At 38.9% G+C, this 26,195-nt stretch overlaps 2 protein-coding genes across 2 annotated transcripts in view; one reads left to right on the forward strand and one right to left on the reverse strand.

Moving 5' to 3' along the window:
- tmem14ca (transmembrane protein 14Ca) overlaps positions 1–26,195 on the reverse strand; it is a 1,114,298-nt gene that overhangs the window by 53,045 nt on the left and 1,035,058 nt on the right. The gene's annotated exons all lie outside the window — the stretch shown is intronic.
- LOC114641826 (tRNA selenocysteine 1-associated protein 1-like) lies at positions 6,619–24,279 on the forward strand. The gene is made up of 4 exons (XM_028790857.2): positions 6,619–6,786; positions 12,649–12,856; positions 16,251–16,302; positions 24,079–24,279. Exons 2-4 carry the CDS (start codon positions 12,656–12,658, stop codon positions 24,219–24,221), a joined length of 396 nt encoding a protein of 131 aa, XP_028646690.1. The 5' UTR covers positions 6,619–6,786; positions 12,649–12,655; the 3' UTR covers positions 24,222–24,279.

Raw genomic sequence — 26,195 nt, forward strand, 5'->3', positions numbered from 1 at the left:
CATATTTCATCATTTCTTAAAGAATAATTAAACAGTTACAAATATTGGACAGGCTTTTCGAAAGGCACCTTTTAGAAGAAAGGGATCTATCACATAAAGCTAAAGGATTTCGGATGTGAGAAGCTTTCGCGGAGCTTAATGTGAAGAGCGTTTTGAAGGTGTATCTGTATATGCTTTTTTTATTAAAAGAATATAGTATTGTGAATGTTTTTTTTTTTTCTGTTGGAGATAGAAATTAACAAAACAAATAAAATTGCCAGTGGATAATAAGTAGATAAAACAGAGCTTCCCAAACTGGGGACCCACTGTTGCTGCAGGTTTTTGTTCCAACCAGATTCATAATCAATGACAACACCTGGTAACGCTGATCTCATTTAATTAGCTGGTATTTTTTGTCATATTCTACATTCAGAAAAGCATTGCAACATATTTTTTACGTTAATGAGACATTTAGAAATATCTCTGTGTTTGCTGTAGATTTAAATGCTTAACTCTCTTTTATTGATTTCGTTTTATTTTGCCCTTTCTCTGTGCAATTTTCCCTCCCTTCATTGTATCTTATTAATGACAAAAACGAGCAGAGCGGACAACTTTTAATAATGAAAGGCTGCAACTACTTTAGCGTCAGCCTCACTAATTAGTAAATAATGGATTAATTAAACAATTAGAACACCTAGAAAAGTAGAATGAAAATCAAGATTAAAATATTGTTAAAAAGAAAAAAATACATTATTCCCATATAACTGCTTGGTACGTTTTAATATATATATATATAGGCCTATACATATATATTAACCAAACTTAGTTTTCTAATTTCTATATTGTTCCCTAAAAACAGAAATAGCAGTTCTTCAATTAATTAGCCCAAGAGTCCAATTAAAAACAGAAGCTTGTTGTAACTGCTGAAGGTCTGTACGCTGGAGCTGGGAAGTCCCCTACAGCGCATCTTCAACCTGAGCCTGGAACAGGGGAGAGTCCCGAGGCTTTGGAAAACATCTTGCATCACCCCAGTCCCAAAGGTATCACGCCTTAGTGAGCTGAATGACTTCCGGCCTGTTGCTCTGACATCACATGTGATGAAGACCATGGAGAGGCTGCTGCTTCAACACCTGAGGCCACAGGTTCAACACGCCCTTGACCCTCTGCAGTTTGCATATCAGGAGAAGGTGGGAGCAGAGGATGCCATCATCTACATGCTACACTGATTCCTTTTCTCCTTGGACAGAGGCAGTGGTGCTGTAAGAATTATATTACTGGACTTCTCTAGCGCCTTCAACACCATCCAACCTCTGCTTTTTAGGGACAAGCTGACAGAGATGGGAGTAGATTCATACCTAGTGGCATGGATCGTGGACTATCTTACAGACAGACCTCAGTATGTGCGTCTCTGGAACTGCAGGTCTGACATCGTGGTCAGCAGCACAGGAGCACTGCAGGGGACTGTACTTTCTCTGGTCCTGTTCAGCCAACATACATCGGACTTCCAATACAACTCAGAGTCCTGCCATGTGCAAAAGTTCACTGACGACACTGCTATCGTGGGCTGCATCAGGAGTGGGCAGGAGGAGGAGTATAGGAGCCTAATCAAGGACTTTGTTAAATGGTGCGACTCAAACCACCTACACCTGAACAGCAGCAAAACCAAGGAGCTGGTGGTGGATTTTAGGAGGACCCCATGATCATCAGAGGTGACTGTGTGCAGAGGGTGCAGACCAATAAATACCTGGGAGTGCAGCTGGATGATAAATTGAACTGGACTGCCAATACTGATGCTCTGTGCAAGAGAGGACAGAGCCGACTATACTTCCTTAGAAGGCTGGCGTCCTTCAACATCTGCAATAAGATGCTGCAGATGTTCTATCAGACGGTTGTGGTGAGCGCCCTCTTCTACGTGGTGGTGTGCTGGGGAAGCAGCATAAAGAAGAGGGACACCTCACCCCTGGACAAACTGGTGAGGAAGGCAGACTATTGTAGGCACGGAGCTGGACAGTTTGACATCCGTGGCAGAGCAACGGGCGCTGAGCAGACTCCTGTCATTCATGGAGAATCCACTGCATCCACTGAACAGGATCATCTCCAGACAGAGGAGCAGCTTCAGCGACAGACTGCTGTCACCGTCCTGCTCCACTGACAGACTGAGGAGATCGTTCCTCCCCCAAACTATGCGACTCTCCAATTCCACCCCGGGGGGCGGGGTTAAACGTTAACATTATACAAAGTTATTGTCTGTTTTTACCTGCATTTTTATTACTCTTTAATATTGTTTTTTTTATCAGTATGCTGCTGCTGGAGTATGTGAATTTCCCCTTGGGAGTAATAAAGTATCTATCTATCTATCTATCTATCTATCTATCTATCTATCTATCTATCTATCTATCTATCTATCTATCTATCTAACAACAACGTACAGCCACAGTGGGTCCCCAGGACCGAGTTTGGAAAGCTTTGAGATAGAATGTTAGATGTTTACAGGGGGATATCTGGCTTTTTTTTAAAGAAGAGATCATTAATAAATAAATAAAACTGTATTATTGCAACCTCATCTCAAATATACACCAGAATAGCTAAAAAGATGGAAAACTTCTGATTTGGCAATCACAGTTACAGTGAGGTGTATTGCTGCTGGTTTAAAGGAGCCCTAGTAAAAAATACACTAAATTCAAATAGCTATTAACAGTATACAAACATCATGAATTAATTACAAACATGTACCTTTTTTGGCTTTTATGTTTCTGAAGAATCTAATAGTTTTAATTTATACTGTATTTATCATAATCAGGTGAAGTTAAGAGTGGTGTCCAGCAGGGGTCAGTGCTGAGGCCGCTGCTATTTTTAATATACATATATTAATGACTTGGACAGGAATATAAGTAACTAGCCAACCCGCGGCGTAGTATACGCCGCATAATTATTTATTAATGGGTGAACACTTCCTGAACGACACAGTTGTCCAAATGGGATGGGTTTGAGGATACGACTGTAAGTGAATGAAAAGATGGAACTCTGGAGAGAGCAACATACAATTGTCTGTGACTGAACACTGGGTTTGGCAGATACAGGCATATCGTTTTGAAAGTTTGTCCCTGTGCTTTATTGATTGTCATTGCAAAGGCCAATCTAACAGGAAATTGTCTGCGTGTAAAAGTAAAAGGCAAATTTGAATCTGATGGGGTCAGGGATATCCGGGGAATAAGGACAGTTTGTGAGGCAGGGGCTGCGACAGTTTTACACTCCAGTACATTGCGGTGAATGCTGGTACCAGTCAGTCTAGTGCCATCACAGAGACTTCTTGCTGGCATGAGGTTTCTGAGAAGCATGACGACTGAACCTATTTTAATTTTGAGTTTATGCGGAGCCATGCCAGTGGGAGTAAGACTGTTAAGAAATTCTTCGGGGAATGAAACGTGATCTGCGGGATCGTCTGTGACGATGGAGTCAATGCTGGTGAAAGTTACTTCCACGGTAGGGATAAGTTTCAGTACTTGTTCATTAAGGTGTAGCGAGTCTTCGTTGGTGACGCTTAATATAGCTTGTGTACTGAGTTGTTCCAGAGTGACAGTTGAGAAGTCAATGTCGCTATATAGTTGTTGAACAGGATCAGAAATAATAGGAAAACAATGTGAAGGTAATGGACGTGGGAGGAGTGTTAGAGTTGGTGGGCCGGGCTCTGTCGTGTGTATCCCATGACGCGGGTGGAGAGTTAGAGTTGGTGGGCGGGGCTCTGTCTTGCGTGTGTGTGTATCCCATAGTCGGGCGACTTGGTGGATTATATATAGAAAAGCAGCCGGAACCGAAAAGAACAATGAAAAGTCAACGTGACTCAGAGGTGCATGTGGACTGTAGCAGAGACGAAAGCAACTGAGGCGGTGTTTGGTGAGGTCTTGCGTGCTGGCACACGAGCAGGCAGTGTGCATGCCTCGAGAGCGAGGGTGGACGCGGAAGGAGGGTTAGAGTTGGCGGGCGGGGCTCTGTCGTGCGTATCCCATGGTCTCTGTCTTGCGTGCCATGGTCGGCTGCCATAGTGAATTATATATATAGATAAGCTGGTTCAGTTTGCAGAGGATGCCAAGATGGGTGGATTGGCAGATAATCTTGAATCTGTTGAATAGATATGGAGGGACTTGGATAGCAGACAGGCTTGGGCAAATTTGTGGACGATAAAATTTAATGTCAGTAAATGTAAAGATTTACACATAGGAAGTAAAAACGTGAAGTTTGAATACACAATGGGAGGACTGAAAACTGAAAGTATGCCTTATGAGAAGAATTTAGGAGTCGTAGTGGACTCTAAGCTATCGACTTCCCGACAGTGTTCAGAAGCCATTAAGAAGGCTAACAGAATGTCAGGTTATATAGCACCTTGACGTGTGCAGTACAAGTCACAGGAGGTTCTGCTCAGGCTTTATAACACACTGGTGAGACCTCATCTGGAGTCCTGTGTACAGTTTTGGTCTCCAGGCTACAAAAAGGACATAGCAGCACAAGAGAAAGTCTAGAGAAGAGCAACTGGGCTGATTCAGGTCTACAGGGGATGAGTTATGAGGAAAGATTAAAAGAGCTGAGCCTTCACAGTTTAAGCAACAGAAGATTAAGAGGAGACCTGACTGAAGTGTTCAAAATTATAAACGGAATGAGTCCAGAGCATCGAGACAGTGACTTTAAAATGAGTTCATCAAGAACACGGGGACACGTTGGAAACTCGTTAAGGGGAAAGAAACAATAGACACTTGCAATTAACGACCAAGTAGTGTGGTAGACAGTAAGACTTTAGGGACTTTCAAAAGTCGACTTGATGTTATTTTGGAAGAACTAAGTGGACAGGACTGGTGACCTTTGTTGGGCTGAATGGCCTGTTCTTGCCTAAATCTTCCTTTCTGTTTCACTTTGCTGACAGAAACCAAACTAAAGAGATTTCCTGTTTGAAATCGTGAATGTATCAACATTATATTTGGCCAATAATAACATTAGGTTCACAATGTATGCCTGCTTTCCAAATGTTGTAATTTAGAAATCAATCCAGTACATAGTCCTAGAACAAATTATAATCCCTATGCAATTTAATAAACAGAGATATCTAAGGTAATACAAAACTGGAGAACACATTCCTGAAGAAGTAGACAGCATCTAATATTTAGGAAGTATACTGTCAAAGGTTTAAATAGGTAAAAAAAAGAAAAGAAAATGAAGCCATGTATAGCAAAGGGAAAAGCAAAATGAAAATTGCTAATAACTAGGATGGATAGAAGAATGAGGAAAGGAACAATAAGAAAAGGAGTGTTACGTTGCATGGAGCAGAGACATGGACAACGAGGAAAGGGAATATAAATAGCCTGGGAGGTTTTGAACAGTGGTTATGGAGAAAGATGGAAATGATCACTTGGATGGATACATTTTCTAATGCAAAATGCCAGAAAGAAGTGGAGAAGAAGGGAGCGTGCTAATAAAAGTGAGAAGGCGGCAACAAAACTGGATGAGCCATGTGCAGTAACTGGAAGGAAAGATCTCAAGAGGAAGGCAAAGGTGAAAAATGTTCTTCTTTTGGCTGCTCCCGTTAGGGGTTGCCACAGCAGATCATCTTCTTCCATATCTTTCTGTCCTCTGCATCTTGTTCTGTTACACCCATCACCTGCATGTCCTCTCTCATTACATCCATAAACCATCTAGACCAGGGGTGGGCAAAGTCAGTCCTGGAGGGCCGAGTGGCTGCAGGTTTTTGTTCCAACCCAGTTGCTTAATTAGAAAACAATCCTTGCCAATAATTTAATTTCATGGCTTGTTAGTGCTTTAAGTCTGCCATGTCAGGTGAGGTCTCATATCCAACATTTTTTTTTCTTTCTAAGGATATCATCCAAATGATTTGAAGTCTAAAACGGATGAGTAATTCTCAGTCCTTCACTTCTTTCTGTTCACTTTTCTTCCAAGTATTTAATTAAACCAAATAGTGCACGATAAATACACACAGGTGTAAATGCAAACAAGCTAAATGAAGAAATGCTGGTTTCTTTTATCTAAGTATTTTGTGAATTTCGCATTGGGATTAATAAAGTATCTATCTATCTATCTATCTATCTATCTATCTATCTATCTATCTATCTATCTATCTATCTATCTATCTATCTATCTATCTAAGTGCTAATAAGGAGCAAGTAAAAACTGAGAATACAGCTGTTTAAGCCTAAAATAAGCAATAAGGGTTCAAAATCTTAACGAGCGAGACCACTAAAATGAAGCAGAAGTGTTACTTGAGCAATAAGGGCTTCTTATTAAGCAACTGGGTTGGAACAAACACCTGCAGTCACTGTGGCCCTCCAGGAATGACTTTGCCCACCCCTGATCTAGACAATGCTAAATCATACCGAGAAAATCATAGAATAGTAGAAGACAGAATATAATAGAAGAGCAGGCGATTGAAAAGCCTGCCCAATGGCAGGTAACTAAAGACGAAAGAAGAAGATTTTATTTGGATGGTAAATAATAGATGTATTCAACGTCTCGTTTAAACCTTCGGAGATAACGGATATTTAAAAATGGAATATTATTTTCTTGCCTGCATAGACAACCTCCGTCCAGCAGATGGCACCAGCAGCTCGTAATGAGTAGGCGGTCAGCACTACTTCCGGTTCCTTTTGCACTCCGCCTTCAGCCGGACTTAATATTTAGTGCGTGTGTGCGGCTGAGTGTCGCGTCGCAGTTTTCTCTTCGCTTCTTCTTGAGCTGAGTTTCCAAAGTTAGCGCTACTTAACAAAGCTGACCGCGATTGTTCGTTACTACTGGTTGGAATCCGAGGTATGTCTTGCTTTAAAAAAGTTTTTCTATACGTATCTTACATGTTACGGTTTTGTTACATGTTTGAGGATGTGGTCCTGCAAGAACAAAAATAACCGTTTAAGTGTTTTTTATGTTGACCGTGAGTTCAGTACGTTAGTGTAATCGCCATTTAGACAGACGATTTGGGTTTTGCTTTTTAGTTTTTGTGACCATTTAATACGATTCATTATTACGCGGCACACCTCGTAGTTATTCATTGTCCTAATGACCACAGTACTGGAGCGAAGAAAACAAAAAGCTTTAAAACCTATGTGGATGACTTTATACTGGCTGTAGAGGGAACTGAATGTGGGTTACTTTTCTTTTGCAAATCTTTAATGCTTATTGTCCATCCTAAACACAGGCTGAATTCACCATGTGTCAGTAACGGTAATCACTGAGTTTTCAATCAGTAGGTTATATCAATAATGTCAAACTCTTTATTAATAATAATTCATTACATTTATATATGAAGTGACGATGTCCTGTGTCGTGCTGGTGCACAGAGAATGTGATTCTCCATGCCCAAAAGAGTAGCTGGTACTTGAATACCACCGTTAGATCCCAACAGAAGATGTCAGACTCAAAGTGAGCTGGGTATCTGGTGAAGACAGTCCATTGATTGTCTGAATATTCAGCACTGAAGCGGCAGCTGAGATCCTGCCCTGTCACCATCACACACTCCTGATGGATCAGATGTGTCCCTTACAATTAGACCAGTGTCCTATTGGAGGCCATGTTGGGTTGGACTGGAAAAATGTTGGACTGGTGTGATTCGTGATAAGAGTGAAGTGGAATTGGACATCCTGATATGTTTCATGCATACAGTCTTTCCATTGGCCAGCTTTCAGAACGAGACAATGTTTGTTGGGTGTCATTGCACTGCTTAGTTCACCTACAACAGTCAGTGGGAGGCTACAGGACCCTCCTGATCCCAAAGACAGAGATGCCCTGCACTCTGCATTTTGATTGAAACAAGAGTGAAATGGGTCACAGTCCTGCTGCTTCAATACCAAGGTGTTAACATTCTATTATAACAAGTGTTGTATTTAGTGATAAATCAGGCAGCAGTTGTTCATGTGTTGTGCTTAATGTGCCGTTGGTAATTTACTTTTTCCATTATCCAGTACCCAAGTTAGTTATGAAGAATTTGATGATTAGCATTACTGACAAATGGTGAGTTTAACCCACATTTAGAATGGAAAATCAAAAAGAAAGATTCACTTAAGAAAAGTAAGACTTGTTTTTTGAGAAAGAAAGGACTCTGTAGGGTAATGGAAAAATAATTTTAAAAAATGGTACATTCACCTTGTCTGAAAATTGGACCCAATATGAATTTTTCACATTTGAATGGTCTGCTGGTCCAACCCTGATGTAGTTTGTTTGTTTGTAACCTTTTGTAAATCCCTGTGTGGGCATCTAAATGTGGAAAAAATGTCAGCAGGCTGCGTCAGTTTGAAGTCTATTTTCTGAAAGCTTAAACATAGCAAAGCCAAAGATGCAAAATAATTTTTTTTTTCCATTTTTGAAGGTCTGCTCCTGCCATGTAGTGTCATCTGGACCAAACATTTTGATTTTATTACTACTATACCTATAAAGGTACCAGTATGCAAAATTTGAGTCTGCTGGTGGGTTAGTTCTTTTCATATGGTCTTGTGAGATTGATGAAAAAATAAAACCATGTCAAATATGACAGCCCTCTCCCCCACAAAATTGTCAGTGTCTTGGAAAGTGCTGATCTCATATCAAAATCATTTTTACAGGGTCTCTCCTGGGTAACATGGGTATGCCTGGTATTTTTTTTCAGAACTTTTTGAGCCTGAAGTGTGTGAGATTTCTGGAAAATCAGTTGATTTGTCATGGAATGACCCAAGTATGTTTGAGGGTGTTGTAATGTTACACTGGTTCTTATTAGTACATTTATTTAGCTGGCAACAAACCTAAGTTATAATACATATAAGGAATCATTAGAAGCTGCAAGCATCCAAAAGAACAGAGAACCAGATAATAAACTGAGTAAGAGGGGTCATACTACTACTACTACTACTAGACAGACATATAGATATGTAGATAGTAGAGATGCTCCAATCAGGTTTTTTTAAGGCTGATGCCGATGTCACCGGTTTCAAGTTACTTGATCTACTGAACCTGCATTTTTGTTTTTCCTTTATCCCTTTAAACAATTTTTTTTACGCTATGCTCCTGCATATCCAGACACATTGAAGTGTTCTGTCCTATATTAAAGTGTTAACTTTGGTATTTTTATAATTAAACTATAGACTACAGGTGTTAACTTTCTCTCGTATATGAAATATAAGGAAAATATTGTAATTATTCAAAGATTCGATGTCGAGATTTTGATGAATCTCACCATTTTAGACCTCGCTGAGTCCGTGTGTGTGTGTTTAAACATAATAACTTGAGTACGCTTTCACTTAGGTCAACCAAATTAGGGTTAGGGTTTGTGTTAGGAACAAAAAGTAGATTTCTAACAACTTTTCAGCTATTTCCACTCATCAGAAGTGGTACTTTTTAATTCGTGCAGCTGCAGAGTCCAATTTATTCAATTTTACTTTTATAATAAGGTATATACAGTACTCGCGTGTAAGTTCTTCTGCGTGTAAGTCAGGGCTTGATTTTGCCGTATAATTTCCGGTATTTTATAATGTCGGTCATGTAAGTGGAATACAGAAATGTCAAGCTATTGGTCCAAGAGATTATGATATGCTAATTGTTCAATATATTATTAATTTGATTTGTTGTTGATGGTTCTTTAATATACATAATATAAAAATATCCTTGTCTTGTGGTTTACTTCTCAAATATCCATCCCCATATCTGAGTATACGAGAAAGTCCAGGAGAGACCACTCCCGATTTTTTTATTAACAGAATTAAAATCTGTAGGCCTTATTGTTCAATGACCATAAAAACACTACATTAGATAACATTTCTTTACATATTTATATGTACAAAAAGACTACAATAGATAACATTTCATTATATATTTTAATAAAATATGTCCAAAAAGATTTACCCATAATACATATGGCATTAAAAAAAACAATGCATCTCATAATTACAAGATGTCATATTGTTTACATTTTTCTTCAATGTATTTATCTGAAATAAAGTTTAATTAAAAAAGTAGTTTCACCATTTCTCTAACATATATATGTTTTTTTTTCTCACACAATCAATTAATTGGTTTTAGTGATTAAACAGTGCATAAATGTAAATGCTGTATATATAATATATATAATATACAGTGGAACCTCGGTTTGTGAGTAACTTGGTTTACGAGTGTTTTGCAAGACGAGCAAAAATTTTTAATAAATTTTCGAGGTCTTGCAGTACGAGTAGTTTGTCTGCGGAACGTCATGTGATCACAACTGAGCTGATGGTTCTTCTCTCTCTCTCACTGCGGGATTGTGGGCTATCGTCTCCTATTCTCCGTCTGAGTCAGCGTGCCTCACTCATATAGTCAACATCCGTACGAGCGTATAGTATTTACTACAGCATTAGCATTGTGAGTATGTGTGTGTGTGTGTATGTGTGCTCGCGCGCACATGTGTGCTGTGACATGTGAATCCCCATCTTGCACCCTAAAACACGAAGCTGAGTCTCAGTAATTTAGCAACGCAAGCTTTATTCAGCTTGAAACAGCAACAGCGCGGTTATTTATACACAGACACAGCAGTCAGGCAGTGCCCTGCACATTATAATGTTCCTTTTTCCTTGTATCACCCATTGACGGCAGGCGCATATAGCATGTCCGCGATCTTTTCCGATTCGCTTTTACGGCGAACTACTACAGCACTGGGAGATGCGATTGCTTTGGGACGCTCTTCTGCGTGTCGTCCTGTTGTTGGAATCCCACAAGAGTTTAGAAACTCACTCACACCAGTCATGATTCTTTTCAAAGGTAAAGTGCAAGTTAATTTGTTTTATGTATTTTTACTTTATATTTTGTATTAAATCATTTTTATATGAATAATTTTGGGTTGTGGAACAAATCATCTGAGTTTCCATTATTTCTTATGGGGAAATTCACTTTGATATACGAGTGCTTTGGACTGCGAGCACGTTTCCGGAACGAATTATGCTCGCAAACCGAGGTTCCACTGTATATATATATATATATATATATAATATATATATATATATGCAGTACTAGGTTTTAATCATTTTTAAATCATTATTTGCACTACAGTGGTTTGCTGTTCAAATATACATTTACTATATTTATACCGCTGCATTTTTTTAAATCCTTAAATGTATCTGCCAGATATTCGTCAGTCAGTCATCTTCCAACCCGCTATATCCTAACTACAGGGTCATGGGGGTCTGCTGGAGCCAATCCCAGCCAGCACAGGGTGTAAGGCAGGAACAAATCCCCGGGCAGGGTGCCAGCCCACCACAGGACACACACACACACACACACACACACACACACCAAGCACACACCAGGGACAATTTAGGATCACCAGTGCACCTAACCTGCATGTCTTTGGACTGTGGGAGTAAAACCAGAGCACCCAGAGGAAACACACACACACACTGGAAGAACATGCAAACTCCACACAGGGAGGACCCGGGAAGCGAACCCAGGTCTCCTTACTGCGATGCGCCACCGTGCCGCCCGCCAGATTTTCGTAATTCTTGAATTGTCATTGTAAATATAGATTATCATTTTAATTATGTAGTACTTGTTTCTTATCAAAACCTATGCTGTATGACACAGCACTAAATAATAAAACACAGTACACATATTTTAAAAAGCCTATTATTTACTAAGCAGAAATTTCAAATTCGTCTTTATCTTTTCTTTTTCCAATTAAAAATGGAGGCTGCTGCACTCCACAAAAATGGCTCCCAGTCCACACTCAAACGGCGTCTCTTTTAATTTTAAAAGACAAAATAAAAAGTCCAGAAAAGCTACTTTAATGAATTCAATGTGTCTTGGATTCTTTTTTCTCAGTTTATTACCCCACCTTCTTTAATGTAAAGGCTAATATTCTCCAATCTTCTTTCACTCTCCTTCAAGCGAATTGGAGCTTTTAAAATGGAGACACAGCTCTTGACCAGTGAATGAGGAGAGCGGCAGGTCTCCAGTTCAAACACCCAGTCCCACTGGAACGTGTTTCACTTTTGGGCACTACTCTTATTTTCCAGAATGATTTATTTAACAATATCTTATTAAAATAAAATGCATGCATTTTGGATGTTTTCTCCGTATACGACAGGATAAGTAACATTTGAATTATATGAGATTCCTCCGTGGATGTTTCATTATTGCTGTTGTTCAGAGTTGACCTCTGTTTGTCCCCACTGAAGCCCATTGCATCAAAGTTGGTCATCTCTAAGATTAAACATTTTTCTCGGCCATTACTACCAAACGATACATGGCTGGTAACAGATAAAAAATGGTAATTTTTGGACTGTATATTCCTTTATATAATGACACAAATGTGTTTGGCAGAGCTTTTACCCGGCTTCATACCTGGCATCATTTTAATTAGTGCATCTTCTCCTTAATATTGATCACCTTCACATGTTCCCTGGTTTTCAGAACCCTCCATATAAAGCTTTAGCCACTAGGCCACAGTTGCCTGTCTGTCTCACACCTCCCATAAGCGTGACGTTAATGTATTACCCAGAAAGTGGCATGAATTGTGTGATTCACAGGGCAAACTAAATAAATGTTGGGTCATAGAATGAAATGTTTTCTAGACAGTACCGCTGTCACATTCTGCTTGTACGGTGATTTCTGTTTAACTTCTCTATTACCATGCTTTGTTTCAAAGCTTTTAATGATTTTTTTTTTTTGCTTTGTTTTCAGTGAAAAAATGAATTACCAGCAAAATGACAATTATGCATACTCTCAGTACTACCAGCAGTATCAGAACTATTACTCACAATGGGGCTATGACCCCTACAACAGCTACAATTATAATTATGGCTCATACTGTCCTACAACGATGGCCCCTGGGATGAATCCTTCTGTGACAGCAGCATCAGGAACAGCAGAAGCCCAGATGTCTGCCGAGGTAACTATTAATTTTAAGTTCTTCTGATTTTTCAATATTTTTTTTCTACAATACAAACAAAAAAAAATCGGTAGTGGTCTCCCCTCGACTTTCTCGTATACTGTGATATGGGGATGGAAATTTGAGGAGTAAACTGCAAGAGAATGATTATTTTTTTTATATTACATACATTAAAGACAACAAATCAAATCAAATGAATAATTTATTGAACAATTATCGTATATACTCACATATAAGTCGGGTCTTGAAACCCGAAAAATCGATCATAAAATGAGACCTGACTTATATGCCTGTTCACAAATGCGACACTTACTTTTTTAAAAAAAATTTTTCACATCTTCTTGCCTTCTCCGATCTTGCACCAGTTTCTCAGACACATCAAATTTTGTTGCAGCAGCGCAGTTACCAATTTCTTTCACTATTTCAACGACGTTTAATATAAAACTAGCTTCATATTTTCTTCTGAACGAAAACTCCATCGTAGATAAGGGATGCTCTTATGATAAAGGTGTATGAGGGTGTGAGATACAAAAAACACAAATCCATGCAAATGTCACTTCGGAATAGTTTGGGTATTACCGTGTGGTCAACTAGGCACAATACATAGAAATAAAAGGCTGTGTACTCCATGGTTACTCTCTCTGGTGGGCGTTAGCACATCATAATCTCTTGGACCAATAGCTTGAGTTTTCTGCATTCGACTTATACGACCGACATTATAAAATACCGGAAATTATACGGTAAAATCAAGCCCCGACTTATACGCAGGAGAATTTACACGCGAGTACATACCTTATTATAAAAGTAAAGTTGAATATTTCAGACTGTGCAGCTGCATGAATAAAAAAGTAGCACTTCCGGTTAGCGGAAATAGTTCAAAAGTTGATAGAAATCTACGTTTTGTACCTAATACTTTTATGCAAAATTTGGTTGACCTAAATGAAAGCATACGCAAGTTATCGTGTTATATATATATATATACATACACACACACACATACGGACATAATTCCACAAGTGGTATTTTCTAACTCAGGGGGGTCTAAAGCGTTGAGATTTAGCAAAATCTCGAAATTACATTTTTGGACAATTACAATACTTTCCCTACGAGAAAGTAAATCTGACTCTGGGAGGTCTAAAACGTCGAGATTCATCAAAAACTTGGTTGAATTTTTGGACGATTATAATACTTTATGTATACTTTGTATATGAGAAAGTAATAATAAAATTGAGTGTGGAATATCTACAGTATATATTTTTACCGGACTGCAGAAAAAGCTTTCTAGTGAAAAAAGAAGATAAGTTTACTATCCATGGCAGTAATCAAATGAAAAAAATATTTATCTCTTGCCCTGCGTGTTTCTTCAGTGCCTTTCTTCTCCATTTGCGTGTGTGAACGTCTCTTCCCCAGTGGGTTTCTCTAAAGCCTGCTTCTCAGGCCCTCATTATTTTTGAGGCGTCTTTCTCTTCTCCTCTCCGGTGTTGTACTTGCCATCTTTGGAAGGCGACTCTCTCAGCATGTGCCTTTACTCCTCCTCCTGCGTCACACTCTTGCACTTCCTCTCTCATAGAATCACCAAAGCCAAACTGAGCAATCAGATTGTTCCAGAGGACTGGACACATGGACTTCAGTGTTTTCTGTCATTACTGTCGCATATACAGGGTACTCTCATGTGCTAATAAACACAAGTTACCATGGTCAGCTTACACTGAAACTTCTGTCTTCCTTACCTGAAAAATCTCAGGCCACAGCAGACTACAGTAATGAGTATTTGGCAAGAGCTTTCTGGAAGTACTGTACTAAATCACATTATATTCAGTTTTTAACTTGATACTAATAGCAATGTATATCAACGCGTGATTACATAAGACATTGAATTTCACCATCCTAAATATTTTGGAAAACTTAGACATTTCCGACAACCTATATGCTCTTGTGATGTGCAGGTTCTGAAACTGGAAAGTAGAATTAAGAACAGTATTTTAAATATCATTTATCAGAATTAGCCATAAAAATGGCCATTGGTGCATCTGTAATGTTGACAGAAATGGCAAATTTATAAATGTAAAATTAAATCTACACAATAAAGTGCATTGAAAATGATCGGAATACTTCTATGAATCCATTGTACTACATTAAAGTTCACAAAGTGTACTTGCTATACAACACATAAACTAAGTACCTTCAAACCAACACCCACACTACTGAAAACAAACAACTGATACTACATTTAAAAAAAAAAAAAAAAATATGGAAAACAAAATCTGAAGTTTTACAGTCTGGGTTGTCCACACTTGGTGGGAGCAGAGGATCTTGATAAAGATAAATGAATCCTTTGGTCTTACCGATAAGGCCTCTTCTGGCAGCCTGTAAAGTTGGCTTCAAAAGCGCACCCCTCTCAGGTGAAACCACACACATCCTCCTGGGTTATGCAGAGATCTGAAGGCAGGTGTTCACCCCGCCAGTATTTACAGTTTTTCACTGTAGGCTTTGTCCTAACAAACAATTTATAAAGACAAATAAATGACCATCCCAGCTTCTATACCACAAGTTTGCTATAAACTGTCATCCACTAATCTGGTCCCCTTCAGGCTCAGCACGCCGTGCTGGGTGGTGGCCTTAAAGGGACAGGCTAAGTATACATTTCCTTTGCTAAAATATCTGTAACATGAATGGCTGTGTCAGTCCACTTTCTTTATCACGGTGTAACAAAGCAGCCAAAGAATGGCTGGTCCTTGTTTTATTTTTTAAAGGCTGAATGTGTATATTTAATACCGGAGTGCTGCTTTACAGAGGATCCCTTGCTCACTTGTTACTTTTGTTAATCTCTAATATTTATCAGCGGGGTCTGTAGTTTAGATGAAGAATAGTCCCCAGTTTTCAGTTATCTTCATTGTCACGTACACCAACATGTTTAGCATTTCTCTGGCAAGTGTGTCTTAGAGAAAACTCGCTTTTAGTCTTTTATGAATTGTATTTCTTGTGTGTGAATTAATTATACTGCTATTTCACTGTATGTTTCACAAATACAAATAAGAAATTTCTGAACTTTTTTTTTTTTTTTTTTTAACTATTTATCAAGATTTTCAAAAACAAATTTCATAGTCACCTTTGTTTGCGATGCAATTTTCCCTGTTAGTACTCCTAATTCCCAATTACTACTCCTCCCGCCTTCACCGTTTCCAACGAAAATATAAAAGCGCGGAAACTTTTTAAATGTCCTTCATATTGTAGTAGAAAAAAAATGATTCATTTGTTTCATTACATTTACTGATTGCTTATACTGATTGTTGTATAATGGAAAGTTTTTAATTTCTAAGCACCTTTATTTTTTTCATAGAGTGGCATGACTCAGTATTTATTTTCAAACCATTATTTTCTCAATCTTTCCTAGTACCAACAGAATTTGGCATCAGCAGGAGATGTAGAAGAAGAACCTGTTGAAGGTATGAGTGACACCGAATAACTACCGTCATAAGTGCTCGTTATCAAGTTAGGTTATATACAGTGGATTCGGAAAGTCTTCGAACTCCTTCATGTTTTTCACATATTGCTGTACCATGAATTCATTTCTTTCCCCACATCAAGCAACACTTAATAGCCCAGAATGCCAAAGTGTAAGCAGGGTTATAGAAATGTTTTTGCAAATTAATTAAAAACGAAAACCTGAAATATCTCATTGACTCAACAATTCAGACCCTTTTCTCAGTACTTAGTTGAGGACCCTTTGGCCACTATTCCAGCCTGGAGTCTTCTTGGTCTGACGAGACAAACTTAACATGGCTGGATTTGAAGATTTTCTCCCATTCTTCCCTGCAGATTGTCTCCAGCTCTGTCAGGTTGAATAGAGGCCATCGGCAGACAGCTATACTTTCAGGTCTATCTAGGGGTTTTCAATTGGGTTCATGTGAAATGTGAATTTCCCCTTGGGGATTAATAAAGTACATCTATCTATCTATCTATGGGCACTGGCTGGGCATCTCAAGGATGTTTGAGTTGTCCTCAGGGCGGAGTGGTGGCTCTGAGGCTAGGGATTTGCACTGGCAATTGGAAGGTTGCCAGTTCGAATCCCATAAGCGCCATTCCATTCCATCTAAACTAATGTGGTGTTGAGGTGTCATGGATGCACTCTGGTCCTAATCTGGGATCCTGAGATGGTTTGTCTTGTGGTGGGCGTGGTAATGCGCTGTATCAGTGCATGCTTCTCTCTCTTAAGCCACTTTTGTGCTGTCTTTGCTTTGTGCTTCGCGTCTTTGTCCTGTTGGAAGGTAAACATTTGACCCAGTCTCAGGTCCACAGAGCTCTGGAGAAGGTTTTTATTGAAGACTAGCAAAATACCCGCGCTTCGCAGTGGAGAAGTAGTGTGTTAAAGAGGTTATGAAAAAGAAAAGGAAACATTTTAAAAATAACGTAACATGATTGTATCTCGCGAATATGGCATTGCAAACGGCAGCGGGTCAGTTCACGTGCTTACGTGGGAGGCATGATGACGCGATATATTTTGATATATATCAAAATACCCGCGCTTCGCAGCGACGAAGTACTGCTTTAAAAATTTTATTAAGAAGAAAAGTAAACCTTTTTAAACTGAGGAAAATGAACCGGTTGTAATATGACCAAGCTGTGTGCTGAGTTTACTCTTGAGCATGAAATCTAACGTGGTTTATGCCCTTCAGAATGAAAACAGTTTGCATTTACCTCTTTAATAAAAGGCGAGCTTTTAAGCCTGAGAAATCACCCTGTAAATGCACACGTTTAATTGCACATGTGTTAATATGTATGCTTACACAGTATTAAAAGACACTCAAAAATTAACGTCATTTACCTTCGTTCCCGCGTTTGACTCGTGCTGTAAATCTCTTCCTTGTTTTTAGTTCACGTGATTACGTAGGAGGCGTGATGACGCGATATGTGACTCCGCCTCCTCCATTAGAGTATATGGACAAAAAACAGGTTCCAGTTATGAACATTACGCGTAGAGTTTCGAAATGAAACCTGCCTAATTTTTGTAAGTAAGCTGTAAGGAATGAGCCTGCCAAATTTCAGCCATCTACCTACACGGGAAGTTGGAGAATTAGTGATGAGTGAGTCCGCCAGTCAGTGAGTCAGTCAGTGAGGGCTTTGCCTTTTATTGGTATAGATATCTCCGTCCTTACTTCATTCAACAGTCCATCAGTGCTGACTAGTCTCTCAAGCCCAGCTGTTTCTGAAAGACCCCACAGCATGAAGTTGCTACCACATTGCTTCACCGTTGGAATGGTATTGCACTGTTGATGAGGGCTACCTGGCTTTCCCCAGACATAATGCTAATCTATAGTGGATATAAAAAGTCAACACACCCCTGCCAAAATGGCAGGTTTTGTGTAATCTCTATTATAAAAAAAAAAAAAACACTTGGGACGCAGGGGTGTGGAAATCAAATTTTTTTGTACTTGTCCACGGACAAGTAAACTTAGAAAATCCACTTGTCCGCCAGTTAAATTCACTTGTCCATAAACAAATAACAAAAGTGAAAAATAGTTTCTTTTTTCTGATCTCTTTTATTGATACCAAAACTGCCTTCCATTTTAAAACTTAAAGTTCTTTCAGGGAGTAGTATTTTGCCACCTTGCTCTAGAACATTATATAAAAGACTAGCAAAATACCCGTGCTTCGCAGCGGAGAAGTAGTGTGTTAAAGAGGTTATGAAAAAAAAAGGAAACATTTTAAAAATAACGTAACATGATTGTCAATGTAATTGTGTTGTCATTGTTATGAGTGTTGCTGTGTTTTATATATATATATATATATAAAATACACACACACACATATAAACATATATATACATATACATATACACATATATATATACATATCTACACATATATATATATATATACATATACACATCCACATATCAACATATATATATACACATATATACACACACACACGCTTTATGGGTGATGATTGTTTTAGTCTTTTTATCTTTATTTTATTTTATTGTAGAATCAACTCCTATCTGCGCACAGCAGGGCAGCCGTGGGCGGATGCGTATGGTGTATTCACTCCATGTTATCGTGCATTGCGCTGTCAGTGGTATTTTGATAAAAGAATTTGAACAACATATAAGAAGCGTATAAATTATTAAACAGTAAAACATTAACATTTAAGAAGTAAAGTTACATTAAGTACTACTGCAGTGCCTTCGGGTATACCTCATTTTTTGTTTGCCCATTACATGCTTAAATGTATACATTTTTTGGTGCACCTACCCGAGAACACGCGACATATAACCGAGCGTGGGAGAAGCATGGATTTTAAACACGCATTGAGTTCATCTGCTGGTCTCCCTCGTGGAGTAACTGGTAATGTTTGACTAAAATCTACAGCGAGTAAAACGACATTACCTCCTATTTTTTTTTTTTACGATCTCTGAGATCTTGCTTTTTTCGGTTCAAGGCTTCATAAGCTCTTTTATGTTGTATGGTGTACTTATCCCAAACCATCATCTTTGAATGTTGCAAGACTTTCGCCTTGTATGTAGATCGGGGTAATTACATTCATTGCATTCCTAGTCTGAATCACAATGTGATTGTATGGGTGGTTACCTGGCACTGTAGGGTTGCCACCCGTCCTTTAAAATACGGAATCGTGCCGCGTTTGAGAATGAAATTGCGCGTCCCGTTTTGAATCAATACTGGACGTGATTTATCCCGTATTTTTTTATCATTTTTTTTTTAAAGCAGCGTCTGATGCAAATCATCCCACACGCATTTAATGAAGATGCCTCCTTTCCTACTTTTGATTGGGTAATACTTGATGTCATCGTTAGTTTGATTGGTGTTTTTAACTGTCCAGTGAGGAGGGCGTGTCTTTTAAGTACAGTCTGCAAAGTGTTGGCACTGAGATGTGGCGTCAGCGCCATAGTTGAAGCCCCTAACGTTGCGGTCAGCAAGTCGGCTAACATCCGCCATGTGCCGTCTTTCAGTTGCGAGAAGCAGATCATAGAATGGTTGAAACTGTTGCCCCTAACGTTGCGCCATGGCGTGTGGTTCGTTTATACCTCATGTCTTCTCATTAAACTTTTATCTCGCGAATATGTTATTGCAATCCGCAGCGGGAGCGTTTCTATAAACTTAATTGAAACTTACGTTTTACACCGTGCTTTGTTTCCCTTATGAACATGCTTGTATGCTTAACTCGCTCCGTTCTCAATTGTTTAATTAATTTTTTGCTCTTCGCTGTTTGCGGCTGTTCCTCCATTTCCCCCTACTTCGTTCTTTTATCTCGCGAATATGTTATTGCAATCCTTAACGGGAGCGTTTCAATAAACTGATTGAAAATAGTTTTGCATTTACCTTTTTAGTAAAAGGCGAGCTTTTAAGCCTGAGAAATCACCCCGTAAATGCACACGTTTAATTGGACATGTGTTAATATGTATGGTTACACAGTATTAAAAGACAGTGAACAACGTCAGTTACCTTTCTTCCCGCGTTTGATAAAAGGTGAGCTTTTAAGCCTGAGAAATCACCCCGTAAATGCACACGTTTAATTGCACATGTGTTAATATGTATGCTTACACAGTATTAAAAGACACTCAAAAATTAACGTCATTTACCTTCGTTCCCGCGTGTGACTCGTGCTGTAAATGTCTTCCTTGTTTTTAGTTCACGTGATTACGTAGGAGGCGTGATGACGCGATACGTGACTCCGCCTCCTCCATTACAGTGTATGGACAAAAAATATGTTCCAGTTATGACCATTACGCTTTGAATTTCGAAATGAAACCTGCCTAACTTTTGTAAGTAAGCTGTAAGGAATGAGCCTGCCAAATTTCAGCCTTCCACCTACACGGGAAGTTGGAGAATTAGTGATGAGTGAGTCAGTCAGTCAGTCAGTGAGGGCTTTGCCTTTTATTATTATAGATTCCCTTATCATTTTAACTCGCTAATAAACAATGCCTTCATTATAGCTACACTAGTTCTGTTTCACATACTACAGTTACAGTGAAGATTTTTATAGATATTTCATAACCTTTGGAAACCGTTACAATGTTTTCTTCTTTATTTTTAATAAACTGACAGCGCGAAACCAACTTGTTTTATATGAAATATTCGCTAATCAAAAACGATCTATTGACAGCTCATCAAAATTGATGTTGTCACGCAATAAATTTCTTAACTCCTCAATATATCACAACCTACACGAAATCGCAAATTTCAGGAAAGATTAACTGCCTAACAAGCTTTGTTATGTGGTGAAAACAATAGTATTGTAAGTAAAATCACTGCATTTTTATGTAGAAACAATGAATATTATCAATCTTCTTCTGTAATACGCTACCGTGGCTGTTCATTTGTCTGTCCAGGATTTTAAGTCACCTGTAGCTCGCAAACCATTTCACCTTTTGACTTGAAATTTGGTACACATACAGTATACTACGTGCCGTCTACTATACGCTTTCGGGGTGATGATTTGTATTACTCTTTATTTTTATTTTATTTTATTGTTGAATTAACTCTCGGCAGTGTGCAGCAGGGCGGAGCATGTGTATGGGAGCCGTTCTCATTCCCACCACCTTCGCTAATCTTTCTTGAGGCAGATTGAAGACTTAAGTGCCAGTTTAAGTGAAAAGTTAAAGAAAACGTACTAAGTAATTGCAACACAAAAACTAACTTAATCAGTTTTAACGCGAAAAGATGCCAATGAAAGAAGAGAAGCAGCGGGCCGCTACAGTGTAGAAAAGAAGAGCTGCTCGGGAAGCAGCAAGCGCATCAACCTCTGAGCAAATGAATGGTAAACGTACAGAGAAAGAGGATGAAAACTAGGAATGCTCAAGTCAAGTGTATTCACTGCATGTTATCGTGCAGTATGCCGTTACTGGTAATATATAAAATTTATTGATTATAATGAAAAATTATCAGATTACATCGTAATGTCGGCATGAAAAAAATGACCGCATCTCCAAGCATGTAAGTATTAGGGTAAAATACTTATGTAAGACCGTAAGAGTGCTTCCCCTTTGAAAAATCAGCCGTCATTTTGTAAACAATATTGAAGATCAATTTGAGACATGAAGAACATGCCTAAGTAGACTGTTTCCGCACAAAGTACGTACCCAAATGTTTAAAATGTGAAAGTAGTGGTAAAATGTGCCCTGCACAGCACATATAATATTTTTCTCCAGAAAATTGCACTTGTCCGCGGACAACTGAAACCAGAGAAACACGCCTGTCCGACGGTTAATTTACCCGTGTCGGACGAGTCGGGCGTTGGATTTCCGCACCCCTGGGATGAGACGTGATCTTTTGAAGAGAGACACAGACATTTTCACTTCCCGCAGGACGGACAAGTCACGTCTTACTTACAACCTTCAGACGCAAGTCCCGTGATACACAGGCAGAGCAGGTTAGAGATAATGGAAGTAGGAAAATTCTAAAGTGTCCAAAAATGAGAGTAATGATCGCATTAGCGCAAACAATCTGAAAATATTACTCAGAGAAATAACGGAACAGTGAAAAGAGATTGAATATTCAGGTGATGTACAGGCTTTTAAATGTTTGCAAAACTGCGCAAAATGCAGATTTATGCAGCAGCAAGCCAACAGTTTCTCGAGCAAAGAGGAGGTGAAATAAACACCTGTTACTTGTTTAACAAGTATCACCATTTAAGAGGGGTTTCAGAGGAGCAGCCTCGTCACGTCTCCTTGGGGTGCGTTCAGCCCCCCTTTTCACAACGACGCCTACCGCTTAGGCAAGCGAAATGTGGGGTGGGGGGGAGGGGGTGTTTTTGCCGAGTGAAGCTCCCTAATAAAAAATGAAATCAAAATTCTGTCAAAACATATTCCACCTTCATTGCAGAATTGCAATCTATACAAGAAGGTGAAAACAAATTAAACTGTTGAGTGAAACAAAAATCATACTGTGTGACAAAGAGGAAAGCTGCATCATGATTCGACAAAATTGAGAGAAGTCTGTTGCCCAACTTTATCGTTCTGCATTTGGTGTCTTTGCAGTGTTCTGCCAACTGTATGTCATTTATTATTTAGTGCTTCATTCTTTGATACGAAAAGAATCGAGCATTGCATGCTCAATTGTCACCTGTGAATGAGTCACTGAAATGCGTATTCTCATGTGGTCCTTCTTGAAGGTGGAGCGTTTGTAAAGGCTAATGACTTTTTTTAAGAGAATGGAATTTGTACCTTACAATTGTCACTAGAGATGGGGTGAGGTCTAGTATTGATTTCTGCACAAACCCTGATCGTGAAATGTCATTGATTTGATTTGACATTTTTGCTGGTGGGGGGCAAGGGGGGGGGGGGGTGAATTTGATGCAACACCTGCTGCTTACACTCTCCTACTGGAGGTCCTTGTTGTTGTGCAGCAATTTTAACTTGGCGTCACATCCGGGGATCAAAGCTCGTCGACTGTGTTAGCAGCGTGCCGAAACCTGTTGCTTCATGTGGGTCTCCAATCCCCCGAAAGCGTTGATCGGTGGTCATCTGTAATTTCCTCGTAGTGCTTGATGCTATGCAGAATACCCTAATAACCAGTCAAGGGTGGTCACATTTACAAGATTATTAAGATTTATAAAGGTAAGTTGCTCAATTTATATGTACATTTTATGCACCAAGTTAAAAACTTTGTGGGGAACTTTGTTGGGAACCACTTCACTAGATTAACAGTCAGGTGCTTGATCACCTCTCTTATCATGGCTCTTTGTCAGATGCTGTTTGGCCAAGTGGCCAACTCCTAGAGAAGTTGAGGTACGGCATTATGGCCATGTGGCGTGATTACCCAAGGGTGGTCCTGCTTGCAGGACCCGAGTGGCTGGACTAGGCCAAAGGGGCGCCCATGTAACACCTGGGTGTGGCAGAGAAAGGTGGGACTGGACTTTGTGTCTGCCTGGGTGGTTGTCAACCAGGATTCCGAGCTGTTTCGTTGTGTGGTGGGTGCGGCAACGCGCTGTACCTGTGCATGCTCCCCAACCTGACCTGATTAGTAAGTTTTGTTGTGTTAGTCAATTAGTGAAATGTGTTTATAGAGTATGTCATCTCAAAATGACCAAAAACATATTGGTGTTGAAAATTTATTTTGTGAGTGTGGCATCAAAAAAAAAAAAAATGGCTGTATGGTTGTACAGTTGAATCTGATTGTCTCCGTTTGATTCTAAAGTTCTTTAAAGTGGTTCTTGAAGTTAACTTGCTGAATCTTTTTGCTTTTCTTTCTCTAATTGTTCAGATCCAGAACTACAGATTGACGTAGACGCAGCAAACAGGCAGTACATCGAGCAAAGTGAAGAACTTTATGATTCACTTATGAACTGTCACTGGCAGCCACTGGATACAGTCACATCTGAAATTCCAAATGTAAGCAAGTACTGAAGATCACAGAGAGGGTGGTCCAGGTGAAATTCCTGAATTAGATGTATCAAGTATTTTTTACAAAATGTTTTTCTTTAGTTTTAACCAAAAGATAAAAGTTCTAATTGTATAAAGTCGACACTGTTCCATATTGAATATATAGATTTCTCTATTTCGATTGTATAAAAGCAGCAAAATGTGAAAGTTACATTTTATTGATGGTTAGAATTCTGTTATAAATGTAAATGTTTTTTTCCAATGTATTTAAATATATTTTTACTTCAAGGAGAAATGTGCCATTCTTATTGCATCTGTTGTATCGTTCAAGCATAGAAGAGGAAAAAGTATAAAAGTAAATTACAAGTGGACTCCTCGGAGAGAGTAATTTTTTTTGTCTATAGAGCTTATTTTCTAAGATCCTCTTATCTGAATTTGATCCTCTACCAATTTATAATTAAAATTTTGTAGTTTTAAATAATAAACCAAATTTAAATACCCATCATATAATAAACTAGGGGGCTTTGCCCCCTGCTCGCTTCACTCGTGTTTCCAATAGGGGGCGATATAGCTCCCTATTTGGAATAAGTTCTTTTGTAACTGCGCCATTTTAAGTAACCGAAAACTATATAGATGTGATATTAAAAGGCGATACCCCTCCCATAGTGATACGCCGGTAAAAATCACATAAGAGAAAATAACTTGGCTTTCTTTACTGACGATTTACGCGGCATTACAGACGGGAAGCCATAGCAAGACATTACCAAGGTGGGATCTTGATCTATACAGTCTGCCATTTTTCATCGCTGCGCTGGAAGGCTTTTCAGGACAGATGACGATATCACCCATCTGTCCGTCGGCTTCGAAGTATTTGGCTGCTGTCCAAGTCTTTTTATACTGTCTTCTCCACGTGCAGGCCCTTACTTAGGTTCCAAACAAAGAAAGGAGAGGATTCGATTTCATCTCTAACATACAGAAATAGTACAATGCCCATTTTCGTATTTGTGCCTTCTCTCTTCAAATGGTTGCCTAGCAGTTCTAAATGCTGACAGCCTCTGAGTGCTAACTTTGGCCTGGCCTGTACCTGTGAATGGATTTATAAAATAATTTTTGTACAGAGCACAGTGACATTAAAATTACATTCTTATTACATCTCCCCATGCTTGCGCTACGCACTAGCCTCTTTGCGGTTCTGCCGCTCGCGTATGGGGATGTACAACTTACTATTTTACATTACAGCAAATATTTAACCATATTACAAAATAGTAAAACGTAATAATTTGAAAGTAATGTTTCATGTGTAAAACGTAATAATTTGAAAGTAATGTTTCATGTTGTGTTAGATATTAGTTGCGTAATATAGTTTCGTTCTGTTTGGCTTTGAAATTAACACGCAAAAACTTTTTAAACTTTTACTGTAAAATTTTAGTAAAATCATTTTTTTAGTTACATTTTCACCAGTATCACATTGAATTGTGATTCTGTGTTTGGACTTTCATCATGACAATGCAACGTATATTTGCCCGTGAGTGAATTTCGTTTCTTTCTCTCTATTAAATAAAATGACTTTTTCGAATGTTTTGCTCTAAGATTTGTAAATTGCCTTTGCAAAAGCTATTCTAACAGAAAACTGTAAATGTTTTAATACGAATGGCATATCAAGATCTCCTTTGGTGTCTGTTATCCCCCTGAAGATGTACTACATTACCTTTCTTGGATACATCCTTCTTTCTACAGTAATTCGTGCGGTGGAAGACCAGACGGTGTTAACAGTTGTAGAGATTCTTTGTGATATTGTAAGCTGATGTTTTCATCTTCCTCACCATCACCCCCAACTGTTTCAGCACAGTCTATTGATACGCATTTAACCAATTTGCAGTGTAACCGATCTACAATTTTCATGTTAATTAGTTTGACTTCATCGTTTCTCGGTGCTAGGATTGCCCGTGTACTCATTTTTACTGTTGATAACCCTTTGTGATGAAATTCGTCAGAAGG

Source organism: Erpetoichthys calabaricus, chromosome 6 (assembly GCF_900747795.2).
Source record: "Erpetoichthys calabaricus chromosome 6, fErpCal1.3, whole genome shotgun sequence".
Classification (NCBI taxonomy): domain Eukaryota; kingdom Metazoa; phylum Chordata; class Cladistia; order Polypteriformes; family Polypteridae; genus Erpetoichthys; species Erpetoichthys calabaricus.